The sequence below is a fragment of the Halichoerus grypus genome, chromosome 8 (genome assembly GCF_964656455.1).
Source record: "Halichoerus grypus chromosome 8, mHalGry1.hap1.1, whole genome shotgun sequence".
In the NCBI taxonomy this organism is placed as follows: Eukaryota; Metazoa; Chordata; class Mammalia; order Carnivora; family Phocidae; genus Halichoerus; species Halichoerus grypus.
In genome coordinates, this window is record NC_135719.1 from 41,423,799 (window position 1) to 41,447,852 (window position 24,054).

The 24,054-nt window shown below is 59.6% G+C and overlaps 1 protein-coding gene across 2 annotated transcripts; it reads right to left on the reverse strand.

Moving 5' to 3' along the window:
• Positions 1–246: 246 nt before the first annotated feature.
• LOXL1 (lysyl oxidase like 1) lies at positions 247–23,524 on the reverse strand. Of its 2 annotated transcripts, none has more exons than XM_036080462.2 (7): positions 22,065–23,524; positions 8,633–8,741; positions 5,650–5,787; positions 5,049–5,205; positions 4,466–4,561; positions 2,743–2,858; positions 247–574 (listed from the first exon to the last, which is right to left on the reverse strand). In XM_036080462.2, exons 1-7 carry the CDS (start codon positions 23,212–23,214, stop codon positions 568–570), a joined length of 1,773 nt encoding a protein of 590 aa, XP_035936355.2. In that variant the 5' UTR covers positions 23,215–23,524; the 3' UTR covers positions 247–567. The 2 variants fall into 2 exon arrangements, with proteins under 2 accessions (XP_035936355.2, XP_035936356.1); XM_036080463.2 differs by lacking the exon at positions 22,065–23,524 and adding an exon at positions 9,671–9,932.
• Between the last annotated feature and the right edge of the window lie 530 nt (positions 23,525–24,054).

Genomic DNA, 24,054 nt, shown 5'->3' on the forward strand with positions numbered 1-24,054 from the left:
ACCCTGGCACCAGGGTCCCACCCTCAGGGATGTGGGCCCCTTGCCACACAGTGGGCTTGGCCTTGGGATAAAGCCACAGGGTTTCCACATTGGGCTGGATGCCTTCTTGGTCAAGCTGCGGTCCTGACAGGTGGTGGCTGTCCTTGCCACATTCTGCTAGGGGAAGGAGGAAGCCCGAGGACGTCCCCTGAGCCCGACCTTGCTCTGGCCAGCCCAGTCGGCAGGCCACAGTGCAGAACCACAGAGTAGAAAAACCTTGTTTTATTCAGCCCAGGCCTGGGCAATCTTGCTCTGTGATATGGCCAAAATATAAAAAATAAAAACCAACAACCGACAAAATACCATTGTCGAGAAGAGTTAAGTACAAAATTGGGCCTGGCATCCAGAATCCCTGTGGTTTCGGTCTGCGTTTGCTCCCTGAGGCCGGCAGGGAGGGATGCCTGTGGCCTCCAGCTGCCCCTGCCTGTGGGGTGGGGGGGCCAGGTCAGTCCTGGCAGGAGGCTTCCTGGGGAGCCTGGCCGGCTTTGGGAAGTGGGGAGATTGGCCGTCTGTCCATCCTCTGCGAGATCAGGATCTAAGGAAAGAAAGCAAGCAGGTCAATGGTAGCTGCGGGGCAGGCCCCTCACTCAGCTGTGTGCCCCGCGGAGGCCCAGATCCCACAAGGGAGGGAGGGCAGGCGCGGTGGAACCCTCAGCCCCAGCCTCCAGAAGAGGGGTGTCCGGGCCTCCCCCACCCACACAGGGGCCGTCTCAGCACCCCCCGCCCCCCACCGCCCTGAGTTCCACAGTGTTCTCTAGGCCATCAGTAGAGACGCTACTGTCTGGGAACACTGTCTTGTTTTTTCTAACAAAGTGCTTTTTAAAAAAGCCTCCTTCCTCCTCTTCTGAAACATGACCGAAAGCCACAGGCGTCAGTCCCGTGGCCTTTCTGGGAACACTGTGTCCGGCTTCCTGTGCGCTGGCCCGGCCGCCTGCCTGCGGTCAGGGTACCAGAGACGCTCTAATAAGACTTGAGCCTTTCCAAGCACTTATGTAAAGGGCTTGGAAAGAAGGGCCTCTGCCTTCCCTGGCCTGCAGGCCCCCGGGGGAGCTAGAGGGGGGCACGGGGCTGCTTCTCCATCTGCCGTGTTGAGGGGCCTAGCTCATGGCATGGCCGGGAAATGGGATGCTGTTTCAATCCACACTTCCCAGTGGCAGGCAGGACCAGAGAGGGATGTAGGCTCCCTGCTTCCCTGCACACCCCTTGGCCGCCTTTTTTTCTTGCATGCCCTTTCCTTCCTTCCTCTGTCTCCTTCCATGGAATTGCTTCCCAGAAACCCTCTACCATTTAGGTGACCCCTGAATTGGGAATGGCTGAATGAGACAGGACCTGAGGGAGGAGGAGGTCAGAAACCCAGGCCTACGAAAGAGCCAAGGTACCAAGGATGGGGCAGGAGTCAGTTGTTTTAAACATACTCTGTGACCTGGACAATTCTGATCAAATTCAATTTATGAGGAATCTAATCTCTATACTGAACTAGAGGCTGCTATTCTCATTTTTAATATACACAGGGTGGTGGTGGTGGTGGTGGTGGTGGGGTGTGTGTGTGTGTGTGTGTGTGTGTGTGTGTGAACGGTTAGCTTAGTGGCTGCAGCTAAAGGGTCCTGACTCTGATCACACGCTGAGCCCTAATCTTGGTCACACACTGAGCCCTGAGCCTGGTCACACACTGAGCCCTAATCCTGGTCCCACACTGAGCCCTAATCCTGGTCACACACTGAACCCTGAGCCTGGTCACACACTGAGCCCTAATCCTGGTCCCACACTGAGCCCTAATCCTGGTCCCACACTGAGCCCTAATCCTGGGCACACACTGAGCCCTGAGCCTGGTCACAGGCTAAACTTCATACCTGTCAATCATTAATAAGCATGTGCTTTTGTCTCTCTGGGCCTTGAAATCTCTGCCATTTGTCCCCCAGCTGATGGACTAAAGTTCTAGGACTACTCCTGTTTTATTTTGTTTTTGTTTTAATGGAAAAGAGTTGCTTTGAGCCGATCAAACATTTTAAATTCCCATGGAGCGGGGTGCTGTTTCTTGGTGAGTTCATAAGCAGAAGGTACCTCTGCAAAGTACTTCACATGAGGAATCAGGAGCCAGACTGAAGACAGACAGACTAGAGCAGTGGCAACTGAGCCCCTGTCCTGGAGCCATGTGCCAAAGGCCTGGGCCAGAGTCCTTCAGCTTCTGGGTATACCTGGGCCCAGATGGCAGCTCATCCCAACCAGCATCAGTTCTAATCTGGGACTGTTTCGTTGAATCCACTCGCCACAGACACTGTTGGTAAGGCAGCTGCCATTCACGGGGCATGGCTGGGAAGGTTCTCCAACACCAGACATCAGGCCTTTCACTCTTTTAATCTCACAAGCCTACCTGGGAAGGGGCCTCTTTTGTGTTGAGAAAAGTAGTTCAGAGAGGTGAGGCGACCTGCCCGATGTCACAGACAGACTCCCCCCCCCAAGTATGCCGCTTCCTGCTGCTGGTTCCCCCTTGGGAGAGCTTAGGGAGCCGCACAATCTGGCCCCAGATCAACAGCCTGCGGCTGGAGCCCCACCACGAGCACTCAGCTTGGGGTGGGCATGGACGAGGCTCCGCCCGCGCAGCCGTGTTTGGCTGGGAAGGCGACCCAGAGCGCAGGCACCTTGTGTGGTTCACGTGGCCCCCGCCTGTTCCCCAGGGAGGACAGGGGCTGGGGCAGCACTTACTGGACAATTTTGCAGTTTGTTGTAGAAACATAGCGACCTGTGTAGTGGATGTTGCATCTCACCACGTTGTTGGTGAAGTCAGACTCCAGCACAATGTACTTCGGGTTCACGTGGACCTGAGGAAGAAGGGGAACAGAGGGGAAAGGGATCTGGTCGGGGGGCTGCATTTCACCTGGTCACCAGGGAAGGTGGTGGAGATGCACACAGACAGACATGGAGGGGACAGAGAGGAGGAGAAAGACCACTTGAGACCAAGAGCTATGGAGACAGAGATCCAGTGACGCAGAGACACGGAGAAATGCAGAGAGAGGGAAGAAGAGACAGCTCGTGGTCGAAGAAAACATCACCAGGTCACTCTTATTGGAAGATGGGAAGCTGCCCCAGAGCCAGAGCCCAGGCCAGGGGGGCCCTGCGTGGGGCGCTCAGGGTTGGGGAGGCTCAATCACTGCCCCAGGGATCACAGCAGTGAATGAGGGGCCGAGCAGGGATCCCGGGCCTGGTCTCCCGAGTCCGAGGCTGGCACCCTTTGACCACACATGTCTGTCGAGATGACCCATGCAAGGGCTGTCCGCTGCCAGGGGCATCTCCCGCCCTGGACCCGGGGATGCCTGACACTAAGAGGATGGCCCAGGCATAAGCTGTGCCTTTTGTCTGCAGAAGACCTGTCGGGACACAAGGAAGCCTTCTGAATGTTGGATTAACTGGCTGCACTGGGGTAGGCTACACCCAGATTTACAGTTGCAGAACATCTAAGAACATGTTACTTTTAAATCCTTTACACTCCCCCAGGGCAGGAAGTGTGCATTACTGATGTGGTTTGAATCCGAGTGCCTGGAACTCAGAGGCCTTTGTACACATGTGGTGAGTGGATGAACCCGGGAAGGAGAAGACCCCTGACAACCCTGGCCCCTGGCTGAGTCTGAGCAGAGGGGCCACCGAGCCTGCTGGGAGGTGCTGGGGACGGGGCTGTAACCAGAGGCCCCCAAGTTGCTGTGTTCCAAATGCAGCCTTCCCAGCAGGCCGTGTTCATGCGGCTCAGAGCGCCTCCCAAGCCGGTCTTCACTGCTCACTGCTCCGTCTCCTGCTCTTGGTGTAGAGCAGCGGGTCCAGGGGCAGAATGGTTCCCTGCCCTTGCTTCGCAGCTACATGGAGGAGGCCACGACGCCCCGGGCCCTGCGCAGCCTGCATGGACGTACCACAATGGGCTGTGTGTCCTTGACATGCTTTTCTACTCGCTCCCACCCCACCCCAAGGGAAGTGGCACTGGAGCAAGCATACACTGGAGAAGGGGGTCAGGCCAGACGGGACTCTTGGTCCCAGGGGCCCTTGGCTTTGCGGGGGTCCCTGTGAGGAGCGCCAGGTCCCCCTCAGAGCACGGCAGCATCCTCCTGCGGATGGCACAAAGCCTCCCGTCTGCAGACAGGGGGTCCACCGCAGAGCCCTCCAAGTCCTCTGTCCCCCAAGGAGGACAGCGTCACTACCTCTAGCATCGCCACACCTGGGCCCAAGGTTCCTTGTCTTCATGGAAAGGGAGCCTCTGCCTGCTTGAGGCTAAGACCCTCCAACAGGCAGAGGACACCTCCGCTTGATGGCCGGGACGTGATGGCCCCTGGCTCCGCAGCCGGGGACGAGGGGATGCCCTCGAGGCCGAAGCGCACCCCAGAGGCAGGGACACGGAGCGGGGCGGCAGGTAGGAGGGAGTGCCCCAGAGCAGGAGGCCCACCTTGAGGATGTAGTTCCCGGGCTGCACGTCGGTTATATCAATCCACTGGCAGTCGATGTCCGCGTTGTAGGTGTCATAGCAGCCGGGGCTCAGGCCCTGGGAAAAGGGACAGGAGTAAAGGCTGGGGTGCTGGGCACTCCTCAGAGCCACCCAGTGCCACTCCAGCAGTCTGGGCCCCTCCTTCCTCCCTTCTAGAGCCCGCTGGGTGGATGGACCAGACAGAAAATAGGGAGGGACAGAGTAACAGCCAGGTGGGAGGGACTGAAGGAGGGGGATGCCTGGAGAGTCGGATGGAGGAACAGATGAAGAGACAGATGGGCAGGATAGATAGACACTCTATAGGTGCCTGGACAGACTGACAGGAAGACGGATTTGGGTGGACAAACAGGCAAAGGAACACCATGCCATCTAGACTTTGTTGGAATGTTCCTTTCTTTCTAGGGGCAGACACGCCTGGGAGCGATGCAGGAAGGGACCCCGTGGTGACCTGATGATGGGTGAGAAGACCCGTGCTCCCACTGAGCGGAGCGGCCAGGAGCCCGCACTCCTGGGTCCCCGCCCTGGCCCTCTCGCCCGGCCGGACCTGTGTGTGAGAGGTGCACGCGTAGCGCTTGAGGTTGCCGAAGTCACAGGTGCTGTCCTCCAGGCAGAAGCTGGCCTTGTGGCCCTCAGCCACCTTCTTGCCTGTGGCTGCATCCAGCAGGTCATAGTGGCTGAACTCATCCATGCTGTGGTAATGTCTGGGGTCAAAGGACAGGAGGAGGAGAGAGAAGGGGGCCTAGTCACCGCTGGGCTTCCTGAGACGGGCCAGCCTCCTGACCAATCCTTGGTCCCCTGTGTCCCCCGGGGCCGTGTCTCTGGGGCTCCCCTCCTAGCCAGATCACCCTGGAGAGCACCTCCTTGGGACTCCTCACTTCCTTGTTGGGCTCCCACCTGGACTAGCCTCCCATGGGCCATTCCCTGTATTCTAGACATTTCCGTCCCTTAAGACCGATCCTCTTCCAGTCGAGTTTAGCTAAAGAGCCCTTGCCCTGGGGGTGGATCCATGGCAGGCCCTCCCACCAGCACCAGCTCCTCCCGGAGCACTAACTGGGGGGAGGAGCTCAGGCACCGAGGGGGCCCCCACCCCGGCCCGGCCCGCGGGGGTTGGGGGGGTGTAGGGGCGTGGGGGGCGGGGCACTCACTGGTGGCAGCTGTGCCACTCCCACGTGTGCCGTGGCCGGTTCGGGAGGAAGTCCGCGGTGCCCTGGTTCTTCACGCGCTGGGGGAAGCGTAGCAGCACGCGCACGTCGTAGTCGGTGGCCTCGGGGCTGTAGGCTGTGCTGCAGGGACAGGTGCAGAGACCGGCGTGGGGCGGGGTCCCGCGGCACCAACACCCGGAATGGGCCGACTTGTCCCTGAAGATCCTCTCCGCTGACTCCCCGTCCTGTGCCTGAGGCTCAGGCCTCTCCCCAACTCTCCTGAGCACACGGGCTGGGCGGTCCCCTCCTTTCTGGCTTCCAGCACGTGGCCGGCAGCTACCAAGGAAGCCTTTCTCAAGTGGCATCAGGCCTGACAAGGACAATCACACCTGCAGGTGACTTTCTGCTGGGGGCAGCCTCGGGGAGGGGGGGCATATCAAAATCTTTGGAGGGCTTTTGAAAAGTGGCCCTATCCAGGAGATTCTAGTAAGTGCACGGAGCCCTGATTGTTGACCAAAGTATGCCACGTCTCAGGTACGGGCCTAAGAAACGAGCTCGAGCTCTTCCGTGTCAAAGCCATTTCACTTTCCCGATCCTGTCTGCCCTGCGGCTCCCCCACACATCCTGGGGTTCCAGCTCCAAACACTGTTTCTCCAGCAGACTTCACTCCTGTTAATCTATACTGTTGCCCATGCTGTTCGTTTGACCCAGAACTCACCCAGCCTCCTAGGCCTCCTAGGAGGGAACTCAGGTTCCCTCCTCCAGGAAGTCTGCCTTGATTGCCACACTTAGAGGCATCTTGACTGCCTGTGAGCTCTAACAGCACCTCCTACGGCCCAGCCTGATCCCACAGGCCCCCTGAGCTAGGTCGGGGTGACTAGGCCACCTTTCCCCGACTGCGCGGCTGCCGGGCCAGCGACCTGCCCTGTTCTGTTTGGGGAGCACGAGTCTGCTGCAGACCGCCGGCTCACAATTTACTTGCTGACCCCTAATTCCCAACCGAGACGGACTTTGTGAGAAGAGAAGGGGCGCGAGAGAGGAATGAGGGGCAGCAGCGAGGGGAGAGAGACGGACAGACAGACACACACTCGCGCGCGCCTGCGCAGGGGCTGACCGAGGCTCCGCCCTTCCCCGGAGGACTGCTGACAGCTGTCCTGGCCGGCCTCAGGGGCACTTCCCTGGCACTCAGGAAGGTCTGGGTCCCGAAGCCAGAGGCAGGAGGCGGCCAGCTGTAGGGATTAGCTCGCTCTCTGGGAGGATGTCTGCACAACGGGCGGTGCAGGCTTCTGTCGGCCAGGACGTGAGGCCCTTGGCCTTGTCTGGCGGAGGCTTGGAATCCGTCTGGGTCTGGGCTGGAACAAAACCTCCGCCTTCCCTCTGTTCAGTTCAATCCTGCCCTTCTGTTCAGCTCAGCACACCGTGGGAACCCATCAGGGCCTAGGTTCGAGGCCCAGCTTGGCCACAGCCCCGCGCTGAGACTTGGAGCGAGTCCCTTGCTGGTCCGGGTTCGGCAGCTCTGCGCACCGGTAGCGCTCTGCGGCCGGTACTTCCCACGCTCCCGAGCGCCCCGCTGCCCCAGCTTCAGTTCTGCCGGCTCTCTAGGTCTGTGCCCCACGCCCCGCTGCCTCGGCTGCCCGGCCGGCCGGCCTTTCCTCCTCGCACCTACCCCCCGACAGCTCCGGCCCGAGAGCCGCTCCCACCCGCTCTCCTCCCACTCTCTGCGGCTGGGTCCTGTCATCCCGCGGACCAGGACAGGGACCGGGCTGCCGGCTCCCCAGCCCGTCTGGGAGCTTGGGTCTGGGCCCGCAGGATGCTCCGTGAAGATGGGGCGATCATTTGGCTTTGACCCAAACTCCTCAAAACTCAGCCTCGGTGGAGTGCCATGGAGGCTCTGACGTGCTCCCTGCTGGAGGGACTGTAGCAGGAACGTGATCAGGATGCTCTCTTCCCAGGGACAACTGACAAGACCAGACCTAATGCGCAGGCCGACTGAGTGGTACAATGGACCCCCTTATCCGTGGTCTTGCTTTCCGTGGTTTTGGTTAACCACGATCAAAGGCAAGACATTCTGGGCCAAGGAAGCAGTGAGCAAAGTTACATTCTGGTGCAAGTGCCTTATCTTGTTATGGATAGATCACGCCTTGCGCGTGAGCAGTTCCGTAACTGGGAAAATGCTGAGATTCCAAAGGGCTTCCCAGATACTTAAGAGTAAAAGTAAATAAAGAATTCAAATACAAATACAAAAACAAAAAAAAAAAGGCAGCAAGTAATTAAGAAAAACAGGTGCTCTCCAACATAGAGGGATGTCAATAGACGAGGCAGGACGACGTCATCTTTAATTCTTTCAGCACAGGGGGATGTCCCCGAAGCGCATGTATTTGAACAGAATATTCACGGTTAATACATTCAGAAGCAAGCTCTGCAGGAAGGAGAATCACCCAGGAATAAGGGAGAGCTAGCTGGGCTCCCATTCCTCGGTCTTGCAAACTGGTCTCCTTGCCCTTTCTCTCCACTGCCACACATAACTGAGGCCTCTTTGTCATCGTGCTCCCTGCCCCAGCTGGAGAGCCAACCTGTCCTCCGTGGAGACGGTTCCGCACTGCTGCCCTCTATCCTGAAGGCTATTCCCCCACTGGGGGGAATTCCCTGTGTCCTTGTGGGAGCACCTTCTCATGGGGCAGCTCAGAGCGGGAAGGTTCTAGTTCCTCTTTGCTCCTCAGTTGCCTGACTGGAAGAACACATACCCTCAGTGCCATGGCAAAGGTCCTTGTATCGTGACCCATATGGAAATGCTCGCTTGTCCCCTTTCCCTCCTGGCTCCCTGGGGGTAGGCGAGACTCACAGACGAAGAGGTCCGGGTCCTGAGAGGTTCAGGGGCTTGACCAGGGTCATTCGGCTTGTGGGCAGCCTGGCTGGCATGAGCACGGGCTCTGGGTGACTCCCAGAGACTGTCTCCACGTTCCACACTTCAGCCTCGGCCCCTTACCTGGCCAGACACTTCTCCTCCGCAGCACAGCGCAGCGAGTACAGATGGGCTCTCTGCACGTAAGTGGACGCTTGCACGTAGTTGGGGTCTGGGACCAAGTCAGGGAGACCTGGCAATGGAGCAGGAGAGATGGAGGAGGGGTGTCAGGCTGGCCACAGCTAATGCCCAGAGACCTCCCCAGCCCCAACCGCCCTTTACCATTCTCCTTCCTCTACACAGGCTGTCGCCTCTTCCAAGAAGCTTCCTAACCTGAGCTAGGGGTGTGATTGGAACGATTCCCTCTGGGCTCAGGCGTGGGCCGAGGAGGTCAGGGAACGGGGGCTCACTTCTGGAGCTCCGTGCTGTGGGAGCCTCTGAGACCCCCTGGAAGAGCTGGGACAGGAGCGAGGTCTGGGAGGCAGGATGGAGTCTGGTGAGCCAGAGAACAGGGAAGGGTACACTTGGCAGGGCAAGCCGCATGAACAGGGGCCTGGAGGCAGGACTGAGTGAACCAAGCAATTTCCTGACAGAGGCACTCCCTCCATGTCCTTGTTCGCCAGGCCTCTGGACACCAGCCCCCAGATGCCCTCTGCAGCCAGCATTCTTCCTGAATCCCCAGGAGAGCCCTGGGCTCTGGCCCCAAGTGGCTCCCAGAAAGCCCACGGGCAGAGCCAGGTGAGTATTGGCTGGCACAAGCGGGGTGGGCAGGAAGGGAAGGGCGAGCGGGAAAACACATCCCTAGAGTGGGCTGCTGACAGGGCAGGATTCTCGGCCTGGGCACCTAGCCCGACCTTCTCAGGATTTCTTTCTTCTTGCCATCGGCCCCCAGACCTAACCGCACCCTCGCCTGTCTACATCCTCTGGCCTGCAACCTGAGGGGCCTGGCTGCCTCCCCTGCAGGGCCCAGGGGAAGTCTGGAGTCTGCTCAGACCCCGTGATCACTTGCTCCTGGGACATGCTAGAGCCAGGGGCCTGTCCATCGGGCACTTCCCCCACCTCCGTGCCTGCGGTGGTCCCGGGGAGCGTGCGTTATTAGGAATTTGCAGACACCAAACTCACATGTCCAGACCCCGTCTGCATTGGAATAAAGGAACGGATCTGCTCTGGTCGCTGGGAGTGCAGGAGCGATGGGGCACGGGGTGGGCTGGGAGGTGGGCAGGGGACTCCAGAGCCCTGGGCTCTCCCCCAGCTTGGCCATCGACTTCAGGGTGAGTGAGCCTGGGGCCTCTCTGTCCCCTCGCCCTCAGGCTCCCGGGATTCTGGCAGTTAAGCGAGGACATGAGGTTACAGGTTGCTCTTGACTTTCTTCCAAGCCCTCTGCTCTTGGGGGGCAAGTAAGGTGCGGGGGCTTGAGGCACACAGACAGCAGTCCAGCTCCTCTGGCCAGCTTTCAGGTTCCGAAGGTGAGGCAGACCCTCACACACCCATCCCTTGGGCTCCGAGACCCCAGCCCGGCTCACCCTGGGCCTGGGCCTCACGCGGGAGCCTGGTCCCGGCAGCCGGTATGATCTCACCTACTCGGAATGAAGAGGAAGCTTGGAGCACAAGGGTGGGTGAGGATGAGGTGGCTCCTGGCTGAGGGGGGCCGTCTTGGCCAGCCGAGGTCCCATTACTCAAGCTCCAGGAATGCCTGCAGTCATTTCCCCGGGGATCCTTGGGCCCTCAAAGCAAGGGCCCACCTCGCTGCCAAGCCACTTCTCACCCTCTGGTACCCGGAAGCCTCTGGTGGGGGGAAGTGAGGAAGACAGGAGTGGTCCCCTTCCCTATCATCAAAGTGCCTTTCCCGCAGCAGCATGTGGGGGTGGGTTCGCTGGGCCTGAAGCCTCGTGAGACCCAGTACTTGGCACCAGACGGCCTGCCTCCCCCACCCCAGGCCCGGTTTCAATAAACAATGTACAGATGGCTCCTCAAAGCTTTTCTGGCCCGACCCTTCCTCTCTAGGCCATTCCAGGAGCTGGCTCTGCAGTCCAGGGAAGTTCGAAGAGCCAGCTGAGTAAGAGGCCAGAGGTACTGAGGGCCAGCGAGGGCTGGTGCCCCTCCTGGCCTATGACTGAGCCCCAACCCTGGTCCTGTACCGAGTCCAAACACACTGAGGTTGGATACTGTCAACAACTCTGAACCCCCAACTCATTGTTTGTCCCCAGACTACGTACTAAAAAACTCTGTACTTAAAAGTTTTTAAGGAATTGCTTTGACATCATGACTCCTTTTTATTGTAACTGAGTGGGTGGGTTTTGTTTTATTTTGTTTCGTAAGTTCCAAAGCCACGGGGGAGGGGCATCTGCACCTACATGTGGGGATTTGGGAGGAAGACTACGGACAGACACCTCAGAACTGCTCCTCACAATCTGAGCCCTGGCCCTGGCCCTAGATGACCATCTTCCTCTTACTGTTGATGAATCTCAGGTTCACAGGTACCTCCTGCTCCAGGAAGTCCTCCCTGACTGGCAGTGCTATTCCAGGCCGCGCGTAGGTCTGTCCCACCACTAGATTCGTCTTGATCTACAATTAGATTTCGTTGTACTTACCTGGGTCTACTCCCCCCCAGACTCTGCACGCTCTGAGGGCAGGGACTAGGTCCCACTCACCCCGTTAGCAGGCAACCTACCATGCTTTGGGGCTGACTGCTTGCCCCATCACATTGGCCTCTGCCAGGCAAGTTTCTTTAACGATTAGTGGCTTAATGTTTTACTGTCCCAGTGATTGAGGGTGCTCTGCACCCTGTCCCCCGCAAGACACCAGGGCACATGGAGGTGCTGGAGGGACCAAGGCTCAGAGAGGGCGATGAATTTGCCCATGGTTGTAGAGTGAGTGGGGGCAGCCCTAGGAGAAGCTCCCCACCCCCTCCCAGGACTCCACTTACTACTCTTTTTATAAAAATGAGCTTTTTGGAAGTATAATCTAATCACAGAAATGCAGACTTAAGGTTTACAGTTTGATAAATTTTGACAAATGGGGCAACCGTGTGACTACGGCCGCCATCAAGCTCTGCATTGTTTCCATCATCCCTGAAAGTTCCCTCCTGTTCCTTCCCATTAATGCCCCTTACCTCCTCCACCACCCCAAGCAACCATTACTCTGCTTTCTAATCACTGTAGAGAGTTATACCTTTTCTAGACCTTAAATGGAATCACTCCTACCATTATTTTATTTTCTTTGTTCTGTATCTCTGGCCATCACAGAGGTCCTGTGTCTCTCCTAACTGGCTCCCCCTGGCCATGCTCCACCTCTGTCACACTGGGGGAAGCTGCTGGAAAAGAGAGTAGCCTCGGAGTTCAGGCTGGGTTCCCCTACCCCGGTCAGAGGAGGGGACCCCCTGCAGAGGTCCCTGGGCACTGCAGGCCCCTCCCTCAGCTAGAACAATGCGTCCTTCTCCACCTGCTCTCCTATGAGGTATTCCATTAGCTTCCATGAGCAGTGGGCCCCCAGGCTTGGGCTCTCAGCCCCAGGGGGCTGGGACTTGGAGGGCACCCTGTGTTGTTAGAAGCAGGGGAGGAAAGGAGTGAGCAGGGGCTTGTGGATGGAGGGATAGGGGATTGGTTTGCTGTTTCTGGTTTAGGGGGTCCAACCAGGCCCTCCAGGCAAGATGGCCCATGTTGCCTGAGGTGCAGCTGCAGCGGGACCATGTGCCCAACCCCCACCCCAAGAAGTGTACGGAAGGTCCTTGAGAGAGGGTAAGGCTTACTCAGCAGGGAGAAGCCTCAGTCGTGGAGATGTCATTTTGAGGAGGGGCTGGAATCTTTTATCCAGAAAATATGGAATCATCCAGCCCTGGGACCTGGCACTGGAGACTCTATATAAAGTGGGTTCCAATGAGAACATCTCCCAGAGACCCCCATTTGTCTAAATGCAGACACTGAATTAATTATAATTCTCACGTCAGAGCAAACTAACCATTATCGCTGGTCTGGGCAAGGCCCCTCTCTTGGAATAACATTTTTTTTTTTTTTGACCATCATCATCACCCGACCCTCCGACGGATATCCTTGAACATGTGTACCTCTGTATAAAATCCGCAGTGTGTTGGAGGTAGGCATGCATTCTTGAAGTATATAAGTGATACTGTCTTAGAATCTCATTGCATTTCTTGATTTTTCAGTCAACGTATGAACTTTTAAGGTCTACCTAGCTCATGATTTGTCATGGCTAAATAGGAATCCACAGTGTGCGCCCTCCGTGGCTAATACGGCCAGTCTTCTTGTGTTGGGCCCCCAAGGTAGGGCCAACCACGGAGAGTCCAGGTGTACGGTTTGCTCAGGCTACCCAAGGAATCCCTCATCAGCATCCCGCCTTCCCCTCCCAGGAGGGAGACAGGAGCCTTGCTGCTTACCCTCCGTCACAGACTTTCTGTGGGAACTGGGGCTGGCCTGCCCCCTCTTCAGGCCCCACTGCCTCCACTTCTCCAGCTCTGACTGTCCTCTATCCCACTTAAGGCCTGGAAGAGCTCTGGGCCAGGCCCCTGTGGGCACTGTTCCCCAGAAGCAAAGTGCTGACCATGGGGTTTGGGCCCACAGGGACCCAGGCTGCAGTCTGGGCCAGGGTTGGAGGGACACTGAGGCAGAGGGCAGTAAAGGCCCTTGGGAAGGCTGAAGCTAGGCTGCTCTGCTGGGGAGGGGTGGGTGTAAGTGAATCGGGTCCCAAGGCCATTCTGCAGGTAGCCTTGGAGGGGGCCCCGTCAGACCCTCCAGGGCAGGCAAGACCCAGAGCCCAGGATAAGGACCTTCTGCATTCTGCATTCCTGCTCCATCCCTGGAGCTTCCTCTGGGTGGGGGGGGGGGGGGGGGGAGATCCAGGCCCCTTCATAAGGCGCTCAGGACTAGCCTGCCATGCTCCCACCCCAGGCTGGCCCACATGTCAGCCTGCGGGAACCTGAGGCCTGTCTCCCTCTTCTTCCCTGGCAGGACCTGGCTGGGGCCTTCTCTGGGAAGGACTCCAGAAGGCAAGTTTGCCATTTCCTTCAATCCCCTGGTGTATAAACCCTTCCCTTTTCTTAGGCTCAGTCTCCCCATCTGGATGATGGAGAGACTACACTAACCTGCCTGTGAGCAGTAGGCAGTTCGGCAGTTCGACGGCTCCAAAAACACTTGGGAGATGATTTTCAGGAGCTCCTCAGTCTCTTCCCCAGCCTCGGGCAAGAGCCCAAGACCTCTTACAACCTCTACAGACAATACTTTAGCAGCCAGGAAATTCTCCCACTGTCTGACCTAAATCCTTCCTGCTTCAGAAGAACTCTGGTCCCTCCTGCTCAGCGGCTCCTGGAGGCCGCCCAGTGCAGAGGGCCTGTGGTTACGTTCCTGTCACTTGCCCACACCTCACCTGTTTCCCTCTTGGCTTCCCCCTTTCTGTGGGTTCCATAAACCTCGGCTCCTTTGAACTTTTTCCTCCCCAGGCCTCCTGCTCACAAGCAGATGAAGGAAAGTGGAATGCAAAATCGCCCTAATCTCTTGAGCCCGGGGCTGGGGGATAAACAAGGTCCAGCAGGAACCGGTCAGCGGGCTGTGAGATATGTGTGGGGCGGGATGTTTTGGCTCCGCAGCCAGCCTCCAGAGGAGCCCTTAGGTAGGGAAAGCCGCGAGCTCACAGAGCTGGGCCTTGCATAAAGATGAGCCGGCAGGGCCTCCGGGGGGGAGCTGGCCGCTCCGAGCCCTATGAAATCATCATCTCATAATCAGGACATTCAATTGTCAGGGCTGGCCTGGTGGGGCCGCACCTGTGTGACCAGCGGGTTGGCAAGGGGGCTGCGGGATTCGCTACGTCCTGCCATGAAGGGGCAGTCCCAGCCCAGGCAAAGGAGCTGTGATAGCCAGAAGGCCAGGCCCAGAACCCGCAGGGGCTCCCCACCGCCTACAGAATCGGGCCCAGACTTCTCAGGGTGCAGCTAAGGCCTTCTTTGGCCTGGCCTTAATGGAGCCTTCCAGATCGCATAGCCCTAAGGCTCAGGAGGCAGCTCCCTCGCACCCCGGCCTCTGACGCCATGGTGCCTTGTCTTGGAATTCCGCGCGCGCGTGCGCGCGCACACACACACACACACACACACACGACCTTGCAGGGATTCACAGTCTTTAGGCCCCCAAGCCTACCTTGTCAGTCCTGACCACCCCTCCGCCAGCACACGTCTGCTGCCCCCTCTCAACGGGTAGAGACAGTCCAGGGGCAGTGACCGCCTCACCCCCCTGTGTGGCAGGGCCCAGCTCCAAAAAGGGGAACTGTGAGTGTTTGCTTAGTTCAGTGACTGCCCGGGATGCAGGCTGGGGCCGAGCTGGGAGCAGGGTGACATTAACTTTTGGGGAGGTCAGCTACCTTCCGCTCTGGCCAAGCCGGTCTGCTGCCTCCTTGCACATCACACTCTCTCACACTCTTCCCTGCTGTGAACACAGGCCCCTGCTGCCCCTGGTGCTCTCCACTCCCCTGGAGGCTTGCAGGGGTGCCCCCTGCCCCTACCTCCAGAAGCCTTTGTGGATGCTTCTGTCCCCTGGGTCTCTCCCTGCCCCGCAGACCCTTCACAGTGACTCGAACTTTCATCTTTCTTACAAAACCTGCTCAGCCCACTGCCTTCCCCTCTCAGCTCATGGCAGCTTCATCCTTCCAGATGCACAGGCTACAGACCTTCATGTTAATGCCTGACCCCACGTCCAGCCCATCGGGAAATCCCATGAGCTCCATCTCCAGACTAGATCCCGAATCTGACTTTCCCCCACCTCTGATGTTAGCGCCCTGCCTGGTGCCATCACCCCTGCCTGCATCTCTCTACCAGCCCCACCTCAGTCTCCTGCCTGCCTCCCCACTGCACATCCCAGCGTAGTGGTCAGTGACCCCGTTTAAATGTCACTGCTCAGCTCAAAGCCTGCGGTAGCTCCCTAATGCAGGGAGAGTAAAAGCCCAAGTCCTCCCAGGGGCCTCCACGGTCCTGCTGCTTCTCTGGCCAGCCTCCTCTCACACCCCTGACTCCCATCCTGCTCTGCTCTAAACAGACCGGAGCACACTTGAAACCCCCAGGGAATTCCTGCCTCAGGGCCTTTGCATGGGCTATTTCCCCTTTCTGGAATGCTCTTCCTGATCGCCGCATGCATCACTCATTTGCCTCCTTTCTCTCTGCTCAAATGTCACCTTCAGGAGGCCTACCTTCACCACCTTTGCAACCTGCTCCTCCCCCCTCCCCACCCACACCAGATCTTAGTTATCTCTACTTTCCCACATTCTATTACCACATCCTTACCACATTCTATTATTTCCCTATTTATCATGTTTATGCAGGAAAATATGTCCACAAAGGCAAGGGTTTTGTGTCTTTCTTTTCGCTAAGGAATACTCAGCTCTAGACGCGCCCAGCACGCAGTAAGGCACTCAGTAATAGTTTCTGAATGGATGAATATCCTCAGAGGAGAGCCCTGGGGGTGGGGGGGGGACTGGCCTTTGCCTGCTGCCCAGCTGTGGGCCCAGGTGTCAGCGCACAGCAGGTGGGGGCAGGAGAGACCCGTGAGAGGGTGGTGCACTTGGGCACCTGCATCCTGTGGCCTGGTTTCTGGCCAGCGGGCTGAGACCTTGGTGAGGACAGGCCTGGGTCTGGCGCACCCCTAACTGCTCTGTGCACAGCTCGGGGCCGGCACCTGTGGGCCCTGGGAGCACAGGGGCAAACAGCTGCAGGGGCTGGTGGCATCTGTCTGCCTGAGCAGACTGCATTATCAAGCAAAGGCTGGGACTGATTCCAAAAGTCCTTTCTTTTGAAAAAGGATTAGTTTTGGGGTTGGACAACCCATGGTTGCTGTCGGTCTACAAGGAGGAGGAAGGGGGGCTTGTCTCCTGAGGCTTTGATGGCAAAGGCCTCTGGGACCTTGCCTTCCCCACCTGAGTCCCTTCCTGCTCTGATGTTCTGACACCAGCCCATTTCCAGGTGACGCTGAAATGCCCGGTTCCTGAGTGCTCGTCAGCAAGGGGGAGAGGGACCCAGGCCCAACCCCGGCCCTGTAATTCTGAATCCATACAGAAAGGCCCTCTGGGTCCAGCTGCCTGTGGCGAGGAGGCTGTTAGGTCAGAGCAGGGGAGGGGACCAGACCCAGCCTCTCCTTCCGGCCGCCGAGCCGACTGCTGCCCCGCAGGAATGCCCGGCACGGGAATTGGAAGCAGGTGTGGGCTGCCTGGGCGGACCACCCGCCTCCTCCCCTCCCCCCGCTCCTTCCTGTCTTGCCATTCCAGCACTGCCCTGGGGAGTTTTCCATGTGTTCTCGGCTTGGACAGGAGTGGGGTGGACTCAGGCTGGGACTACTGGCCGTGTGAGTATGTGAGTGTGTGAGTGTGTGTGTGTGCGCGTGCGTGCACGCTTGAGCCTTCACAGCTGAGAGGACATTGAGATGGGGACCCCTGGGGTTAGGAGAGAAGGGAGGAGGCCAGACACTCCTAAGGCCCTAATGATCCCCCACCCTGCTCAGCTACCACCCAAAGGCCTATGGGGCCTGCGAACTCAAGGCAAAAGTCCAAATTTGGGTTTTCCAGGGTTTTAGACCTGAGAGAAACAAGGAGATAGCCTTCCCTGAGGGGTAGGAGTGGAGAGGCTTGGGCCGTCCAGCAGGGCAGAGGGGCGGCCTGGCTCCCAGCCTGGCCGCCGATGTCCTGAGACCTCAGATGAGTCACTGAGCTTCTCTAGCCTCGGGCTCCTGGTCCGCACCACGGGGGCGATGATACTCTCTACCTCCCGGGGTTGCTGGGGCCACTAAATGAGAAAACGAAAATCCAGTGCTTAGCTTTGTGTCTGGTGCACAGCCAGTGTTTGAGAAATAGCAGCTTCTATGATTGTTATTTAAAATAGGAGCCATCTCTTTTTGCAGGGATGGTCCAGCTTGAGACCAGGGGAGAGAGGATGTGGCCTTGCAACCGGATGATAACAGAGGAGACAGGAAGTCTGCCTGAGATGAGGCTGTTGGGGACACAACTTGTTCGTTCTGACACTAGTGACCTTTGCCGAACGGGGGAGCAGGAAGAGGACCCAGGTCCCTCTGTCTCCACAGCTCGTCTGACCCCTCACAACAGCTTCCTCAGCCTGAACACTCCATTTCTTTCTGAAGGAGCTCCCAAGACAGCCTCAGGGAAGGAGAAAGGAAGGCTGAGCTGGGATTCTGGCTCTGCCAGTCACCAGTGATGTGACCTGGACAAGCCACTTACCCCCTGAGAGCCTCAGTTTGCTCATCTGCTAAATGGGGAAGATAAATAATACCTAGGGTTGCCCTGAGCATTAATGGACTCTAATCATAAAGCTCCAGGAAGAGTAGAAGACACCGAGAAAGCACGATATAAGTGCTTGTGACATAAGCGTTCTGGAGTCTGGAGTGAGAATGGCAAGTCTTTGCAAACACCACACCAGGAAGGGACTCTGCTTCCAAAACCTTGCAGATCCGCTGTCCTGACTCAGCCTGTCACAACCAGTGCCTGGAACATAGTGGACAGGCAAATATCTGAAGGAATGAATAAATGAGGTGTGCAGGAGAGGCAAGAATACATCAAGTTGAACAAAATTATGTCTGGTGGTTAAGAACTCAGGATGGGGGTTCATGCAGACTCACAACCTGGTTTCACGACTAAGAGGCTGTGTGAACATCAGCAGATGAGCCTGTCACCTTATCTATGAGATGGGATGAAGAACGGTACCAGGCTCGTGGGGTTGCTACGATAATTAAGGGTTGTGATGCGTAAAGTGCCCACAAATGCTAGTGTCATTCTCCCTCCCCTGGCTGCAGCTGGAGAAACTGAGGCCCAGAGAGCTGCTGGAGGAGGCCGAGGTGCTTGGCCTGCCCCACCTGGCTCGCAGGTGGAGTGTGGGTCTTCCTAGGGTCATCTGGGTGCAGTGCAGAGACGACAGGCTCGGTCTGAGTTCCGGCTCGGCCGCGCCAGCTGGGAGGCCTCCCTAGATCTCTGCTTTCTCAACTGTGCCAGAGGAGTACTACCCCCACCTCTCCAGGAGGCTGTGAGGGTGAGTGACAGTGCACATTTCAGCCACCCTGCTCAGGGGGTGCTCTTCAGCAGATGGCCGGGTTGTTATTATCATCCCCTCCTTAGGGCTCGAACTCTGGATGCTTTTTGGGTAGAGGCCAGCTTCTGTCCTTCCCTGCATCTACTCCAAGCTCTGTGGAGGTAGGGAGGTGACCTGGAGAAGGGGAGGCAAGGGTGGGGGGTTGGCCTAGGCGTAGGGATGGGGGCAGGGAGCCAGGACTGCTCTCAGGGACGAAGGGGTCCTGTCTGGCTTCTTGAGTGCGGGAGGTTAGATGGAGAGGGGAGTACGCTAGGAACACCTCTGGGTGTACAAGGAGGTGAGACTTCCAGGCCGGGGCAGCCCGGTTCCCAGGAGTCTGTGGGGTGTGAGGCAGGGAGAAGGAAAGGAAGGAGGTGCCTCTGCTTTTGGAACAGTAGGCTAAGGCATTTATTTTGTCCTGAAAGCCTTCAGGAGCCACAGCATGTTCTTGAGCAGGAGAATAATATGGTCAGCACTCCAGGGCTTTATCTGCCCCACGTGTAGAGGGACTGGCCAGGGAGAGGCTGGGAGCAGGGGACCAGGGAGGAGGCAGCCAGAGCTTCCTCCTGGGCTCTGGCCATGTGAGGACGGGGTGGAGGACCATGCCAGACAAAGCTGGCGCAGCCATCAGCCAGGGAGGCTGCTCCGTGTTGCTTCCACAGGGTTGCCAGGGCCGGTGAAGCTGGCCGGGGCTGGAAGGGGGAGCCCTGGGGGAAGAGCTGTGGTCTTCAGAGACCTGGAGTCACCTTAGTTGGTCCAAAGACCACCAGCTCAGAAAAGCTGAAGCTGGGGGGGGGGGCGCGGCGCGGGGGCAGGAGCAGGGATAGGAGGCCGGGAAGGGAGGGCCTGGCCATGGTGGAGGGAGAGGCGCCGTGCAGGGGACACGGCGAGGCCTGGGAAGCTGCCGGCCCCCCTCCAGGCGTCTGCACGGATTTGCTGAGAGCCAGGCAAAGTATGTGCCCCTCTCTGGGCCTCTGTTTCCTGGTCTTCTCTCCAGTTACAAGTTGCAGAGTTGGAGACAATGGGATTGCAGGAGGTCTGGGCAGCCCCAGCCCTGGGTGGGAGGGAAGAGGGTGCAGGCGCCAGAGGAATAAACCGGGCTCTGGACAGACGCTTGGAAAGTGCCCAAACATGGAGGGACGTGGGCGGAGCGCACATGTGTTTGGTGTTGTGAGGACACATCCACGCCCACACACACAGGCTGCCAGCACCCAGCCTCAGACCCCTGGGTGTGTGGCCAGGAGGAATGAGGTCAGTCCCAGAGAATCTGCCTGGACTCCCACACCAGGCCTGGGGGTCTGATCTCAAGCACAAGGCTTGGCCTTCTCCTAACTGGGATTTTCCATGGTCTGGGCCTAGCAGGGTGGGAAGGGGGAGTCAATGATGGGGGAGAAGGTACTGCTCCTTCCCTGGTCTCTCTGTGAGCCCCAAACTAGCCTGTGCCCCCACACTCCCTCCCATCCCCTCACCAATTCCCCCCCCCATGACTAGGGGAAGGAGCACCTGGAAGGGGCCGATGGCCATCACTTGCAGCAATGCAAGGTACCTCCTCCTCTGGGAAGTCCTCCCTGAACCCCTAGCCCCTGACGGGGGAGGCCCCTCACCTGGGATCCCCTAGTTCATGCCTCTAATGCCTGCCCAATCACAGCACGGACGCGTCCCCTTTGCCATGCCTCCTCCAGAGCAGGGGCCGGATGTGATGCTTACCAGCACACTTTTAACCCCAAACGAACTGTGGGGCTCAGGGGCAAGACCAGAGACTCTGATAAGCACCAAGTACCGCCGCTCCGCACATGGCCTGGCCCTGGCTGGTCGCCTCGGAACTTCAGGAACTGTCAGGCCAAACAGGGGCCCTGGAAAACCCACTGGCTTGGCTCACAGACGCTGAGTCCCGGGCCTAGCTCTGCCAGCAGAGCTGTGGCATTGGCCGCCTCTGATTTCTCCCATGCCCAGGAGTGGGGCACTTCCGGAGGAGTCCCACTCTGAGGTCGTGGATCCTCAGAAAGCCACCTCGAAAGCTTAGCACCCTATAAGGTGGGATGCCCTCTCCTCCAAGGAGCTCTAGGAGCAGAGGATGCCCAGCTTAGAGCACCCTGCTGCCAGGCTGTAGCAAGTCTCAGTGAGGACCCGAGGTGGGTGAGGCCACGGTGGGCAGGAGGACGCATCCTTCAGCACATCACAGAAGGGCCCCCCATCCGGCTCCTGTCCCGAGGCCCCTGCAGGTTCTCCAGGTGGGATTCAGCACCCAACCTGAGTGCTCTGCCGTGGATGTGAGGCAGCGGGTGCTACCAGTGGGGACACTCCTCTCCCCTAGCCTTGGACTCCAGCAGCCCCGAGGGAGACAGAAACCCTCCCCCCGCCCCCCACCCCCCGCAGCAGCCTCTCACCCAGGTCGGTGTGGCTGGAGACAAGGCAGCAGGCCCTGAGCTGACAGCGGCCGAGAGGCAAAGTCTGGGGCTGTTGTGCCTTTGCCCCGGGCCCTGCGGGCCTCAGCCCTCACCTGGCAAGCCTGGCCGGGCAACCTTGGTGGGGAGCAGAGAACTGGGGCATTGACTGCAGCCTGGAGGGACTGAACGGAAAACCTTGACTGCAGCTGACTTTGGACTTGCAGATACAGAGGCAGAAAGGGGAATTCTAGGACAGCAGAGGGTGGGCTGATAGCCATCTAGCCTTGGCCAGGCCCCTAGCGGGCTCTCACCACAGTAGCCCGCCTGCTAACAGCATGTGTGGAGTTGTCCGTCTCAAGAAGGAAAAGCCGCCCCTTCGCTGTGTTCTCATGTACAGATGGCTTGGGCCTTCCCAAGACCGGGTCATATCTTCACGGGCCCCCTCCCCCCAGAAAATGACAGACGGAGGGATGTCTACAGCTCCCCCCTGGGGCTCTCCCCCAGGGCCAGCACCACAGTGAGCTGAGGGAAATGAGGGACGCACTGGCCTGGGCGCCAGAAAACTCAATAACCAGAAGTAGTATTTGCCGCAGTACTTTTAAAAATCAAAACCAGTGCCACACCTCCAGGGGCATGCCCTAAGGCCTTTCTGACCCTGAAGACCCAGGTTTCTGACGCTGATGCTCCCTGCTTCACCCTGTGGGGTCGGCATAAGGGCATCCCCAGGGGTGGAAGACTCGCCCTGTTGAAATAAGGGAGGAGCAGGAAGAAGGTCTCCTTCCCTTTGTCCCCAGATGACCCAAACCAGGTCTGGAAGGTGCCTCCTCGCCAAGCCCGGCCAGTCCCTCCCTCCCCGACCCCTCCAGCCAGGGTCAGAGCCCAGGCCTGCCTGGCCAAATCCTGCCACCAACGGTGCGTGGACCTGGGGAGGCTGGGAGGTGGGACGCACGGTGGCTGTCGAGGCGGGTGGGGGGGATTCCTCACTTAGCTCGGGGGAGGCCCACGGACGGCCGTGGCCGTGACCGCGAGCGGGAGGGCGGCCGGCGGGGCGCGGGCCGGTACTCACCGCGGCCGTTCTGGTTGGGCCGGTACACGCTGCCCACGCTGAGGCGGCCCTGCTGCGCGCCGCCGCGCTCCCCACCTGGCGGGGGCGCGTCCGAGCTGCGCACGGGCAGGTAGGGCGGCTCCAGCACGCGGAAGGGGGGCTGCGGCTCCACGGCCCGCGGCGGGACGTAGGCCTCGGGCGGCACGTTGGCGTAGGGCGGGTACCAGCCGAGGCGGGGGTCGGCGGCGTAGGTGCCGCCGCCGCCGGGCGGCGCGTCGGGGCCCGGCTCCGGGTGGGCCTGCTCGAAGCCGGCGGTGCCCTCGTGGTACAGGCTGTGCGAGTAGCGGCGGTCCAGGCCGTCGGCGGGCTGCGGCGGCGGCGGCGGCGGCGCGTAGGGCCTCTCCGGGGCGGGGTAGAAGGTCTGCGGCGGGTACTCGGGCTGCTCCTCGCCGCCGCCGTACTCCTCGTAGCGCGCGCGCAGCTGGAAGGGGTAGACGACCCCGGCCGAGGCCACGGCCGCCGCCGCCGCCGCCGCGCTACCGCCGCCGCCGCTGCGGTAGTACACGTAGCCCTGGTCGTAGGTCCGCGACGCGGGGTCGTAGGTCTCATACTGGCTGACGAAGGGCGCCTGCGGGTAGGGGAACTGCTGCGGGAAGGAGGGCGGCTGGCGGTAGGTGGTGGCGAAGGCCGAGGCCGAGACCGAGGAGGCGGAGCCCCCGTGTCGTTGCTGGGAGACGGAGGTGCGGGCCCGGGCCATGCCTGTGCTGTCCCCGACGGCCACCTCGCGCCAGTTGTCGGGCACCTGGCCGAAGCCGAACGGGTGCCGCGCCTGGCCGCGCACGGTGTCCGAGCCGACGCGCCCGGGCAGGGGCAGCGACGGGGCCTGCCGACGCCGGAGGCCTCCTGGGCTGCGCCGCCGCGGGGCCTGGGGAGCGCCGGCCAGCAGCACCCGGGAGCTACTCTCGGTGCCCTGCGGCCCGGCCGGCAGGTACTCTGGGCCCGAGTTGAGCAGGCTGTACACCTGCCCGTTGTTCTCCCACTGAATCAGCTGCCGCCAGCGCCCCGGGTCCGAGCCCTGCCCCGGCCGCGCCTCCTGCCCGTGCACCAGGACGCAGAGGCAGGCGCCCCACACCAGGGCCCCCAGCTGCCAGCCAGCTCGGGCTAGAGCCATGGTGGCCCCTCTGCAGAGGCCTGGTGGACCGAGAGGCTCTCAGGAGTGTACTCCTGTGCGTGCTTCTCTTCCCACGGCCTCGAGGACAGGACGGCTCCTTGCCTGCCCCAGCTCTAGCTTTGTCCATGCTGGCCTTGTCCCGAGCGGGACGGCTCCTCCGATGACAGCATTTCGAGGCCAAGGGGTCAGGGCAGGGCAGGGGCGGTGCCCAGGGCTGCAGGAGGCTCTCTGCAGGGCACCGGACAGGCAGGACTGCCTGGGGGCCTTACATGGCCAGCCCGGTACTGGCTGGCCGCTGGGCTGGCGCTTTCCCACTCTGAATGAATAAGCAACAGGCTGGGAGCGTTGGGAGGTTTGGGCAGCCTGGTCCGCCTGCTGGGGCCTCCTCCGCGGGGCCCTATGGCCCGCCGGGTTTTAGCTATGTTGCCTGTCCCACAGCTGCTGTGCTCCCTCAGTCCCTGGAGCTTCCAGCCAAGCCGCAGACCTGCCTCTGAGGAAGGGAATGAAGCAGGGAGTAGAAGGGGCCTCTGGGGGTGCAGGCAGAACACGGCTGGGGTGTCAGCACCCCTATGGCCATTTCAGCTTTGGACCCAGCATCCCTGGTCTCACCTGACTGTCTTCTCTGGGCTTGGATGAGCCCCAGCCTCTCCCCAGGACCCCCTGAGCTCCCCTTTCTGCAAAGCCAGTGCCAAGAGACCCCCTTCTTGTCGGTGGGCCTCCTTGGGGGAGATGCTAAACCTGAGTCTGGACCCCAGGGGCACCTCAGTTCCTTAGGCCTGAGGACAAAAGGCCTGGAACTTCAGCTTTTTCCCTTCCTGGCACACCTCTTGGCCTTACTCT

Bases quoted from the DNA above. Each gene is read 5' to 3' on its own strand.
- LOXL1 (XM_036080462.2), bottom strand. From the start codon at position 23,214: ATGGCTCTAGCCCGAGCTGGCTGGCAGCTGGGGGCCCTGGTGTGGGGC. The intron at 5,788-8,632 runs GTAAGGGGCCGA...CTGTCCCTGCAG, and splicing joins GAGGAGAAGTGTCTGGCCAG to CACAGCCTACAGCCCCGAGG. The intron at 5,206-5,649 runs GTGAGTGCCCCG...CTTTGACCCCAG, and splicing joins GAGTGGCACAGCTGCCACCA to ACATTACCACAGCATGGATG.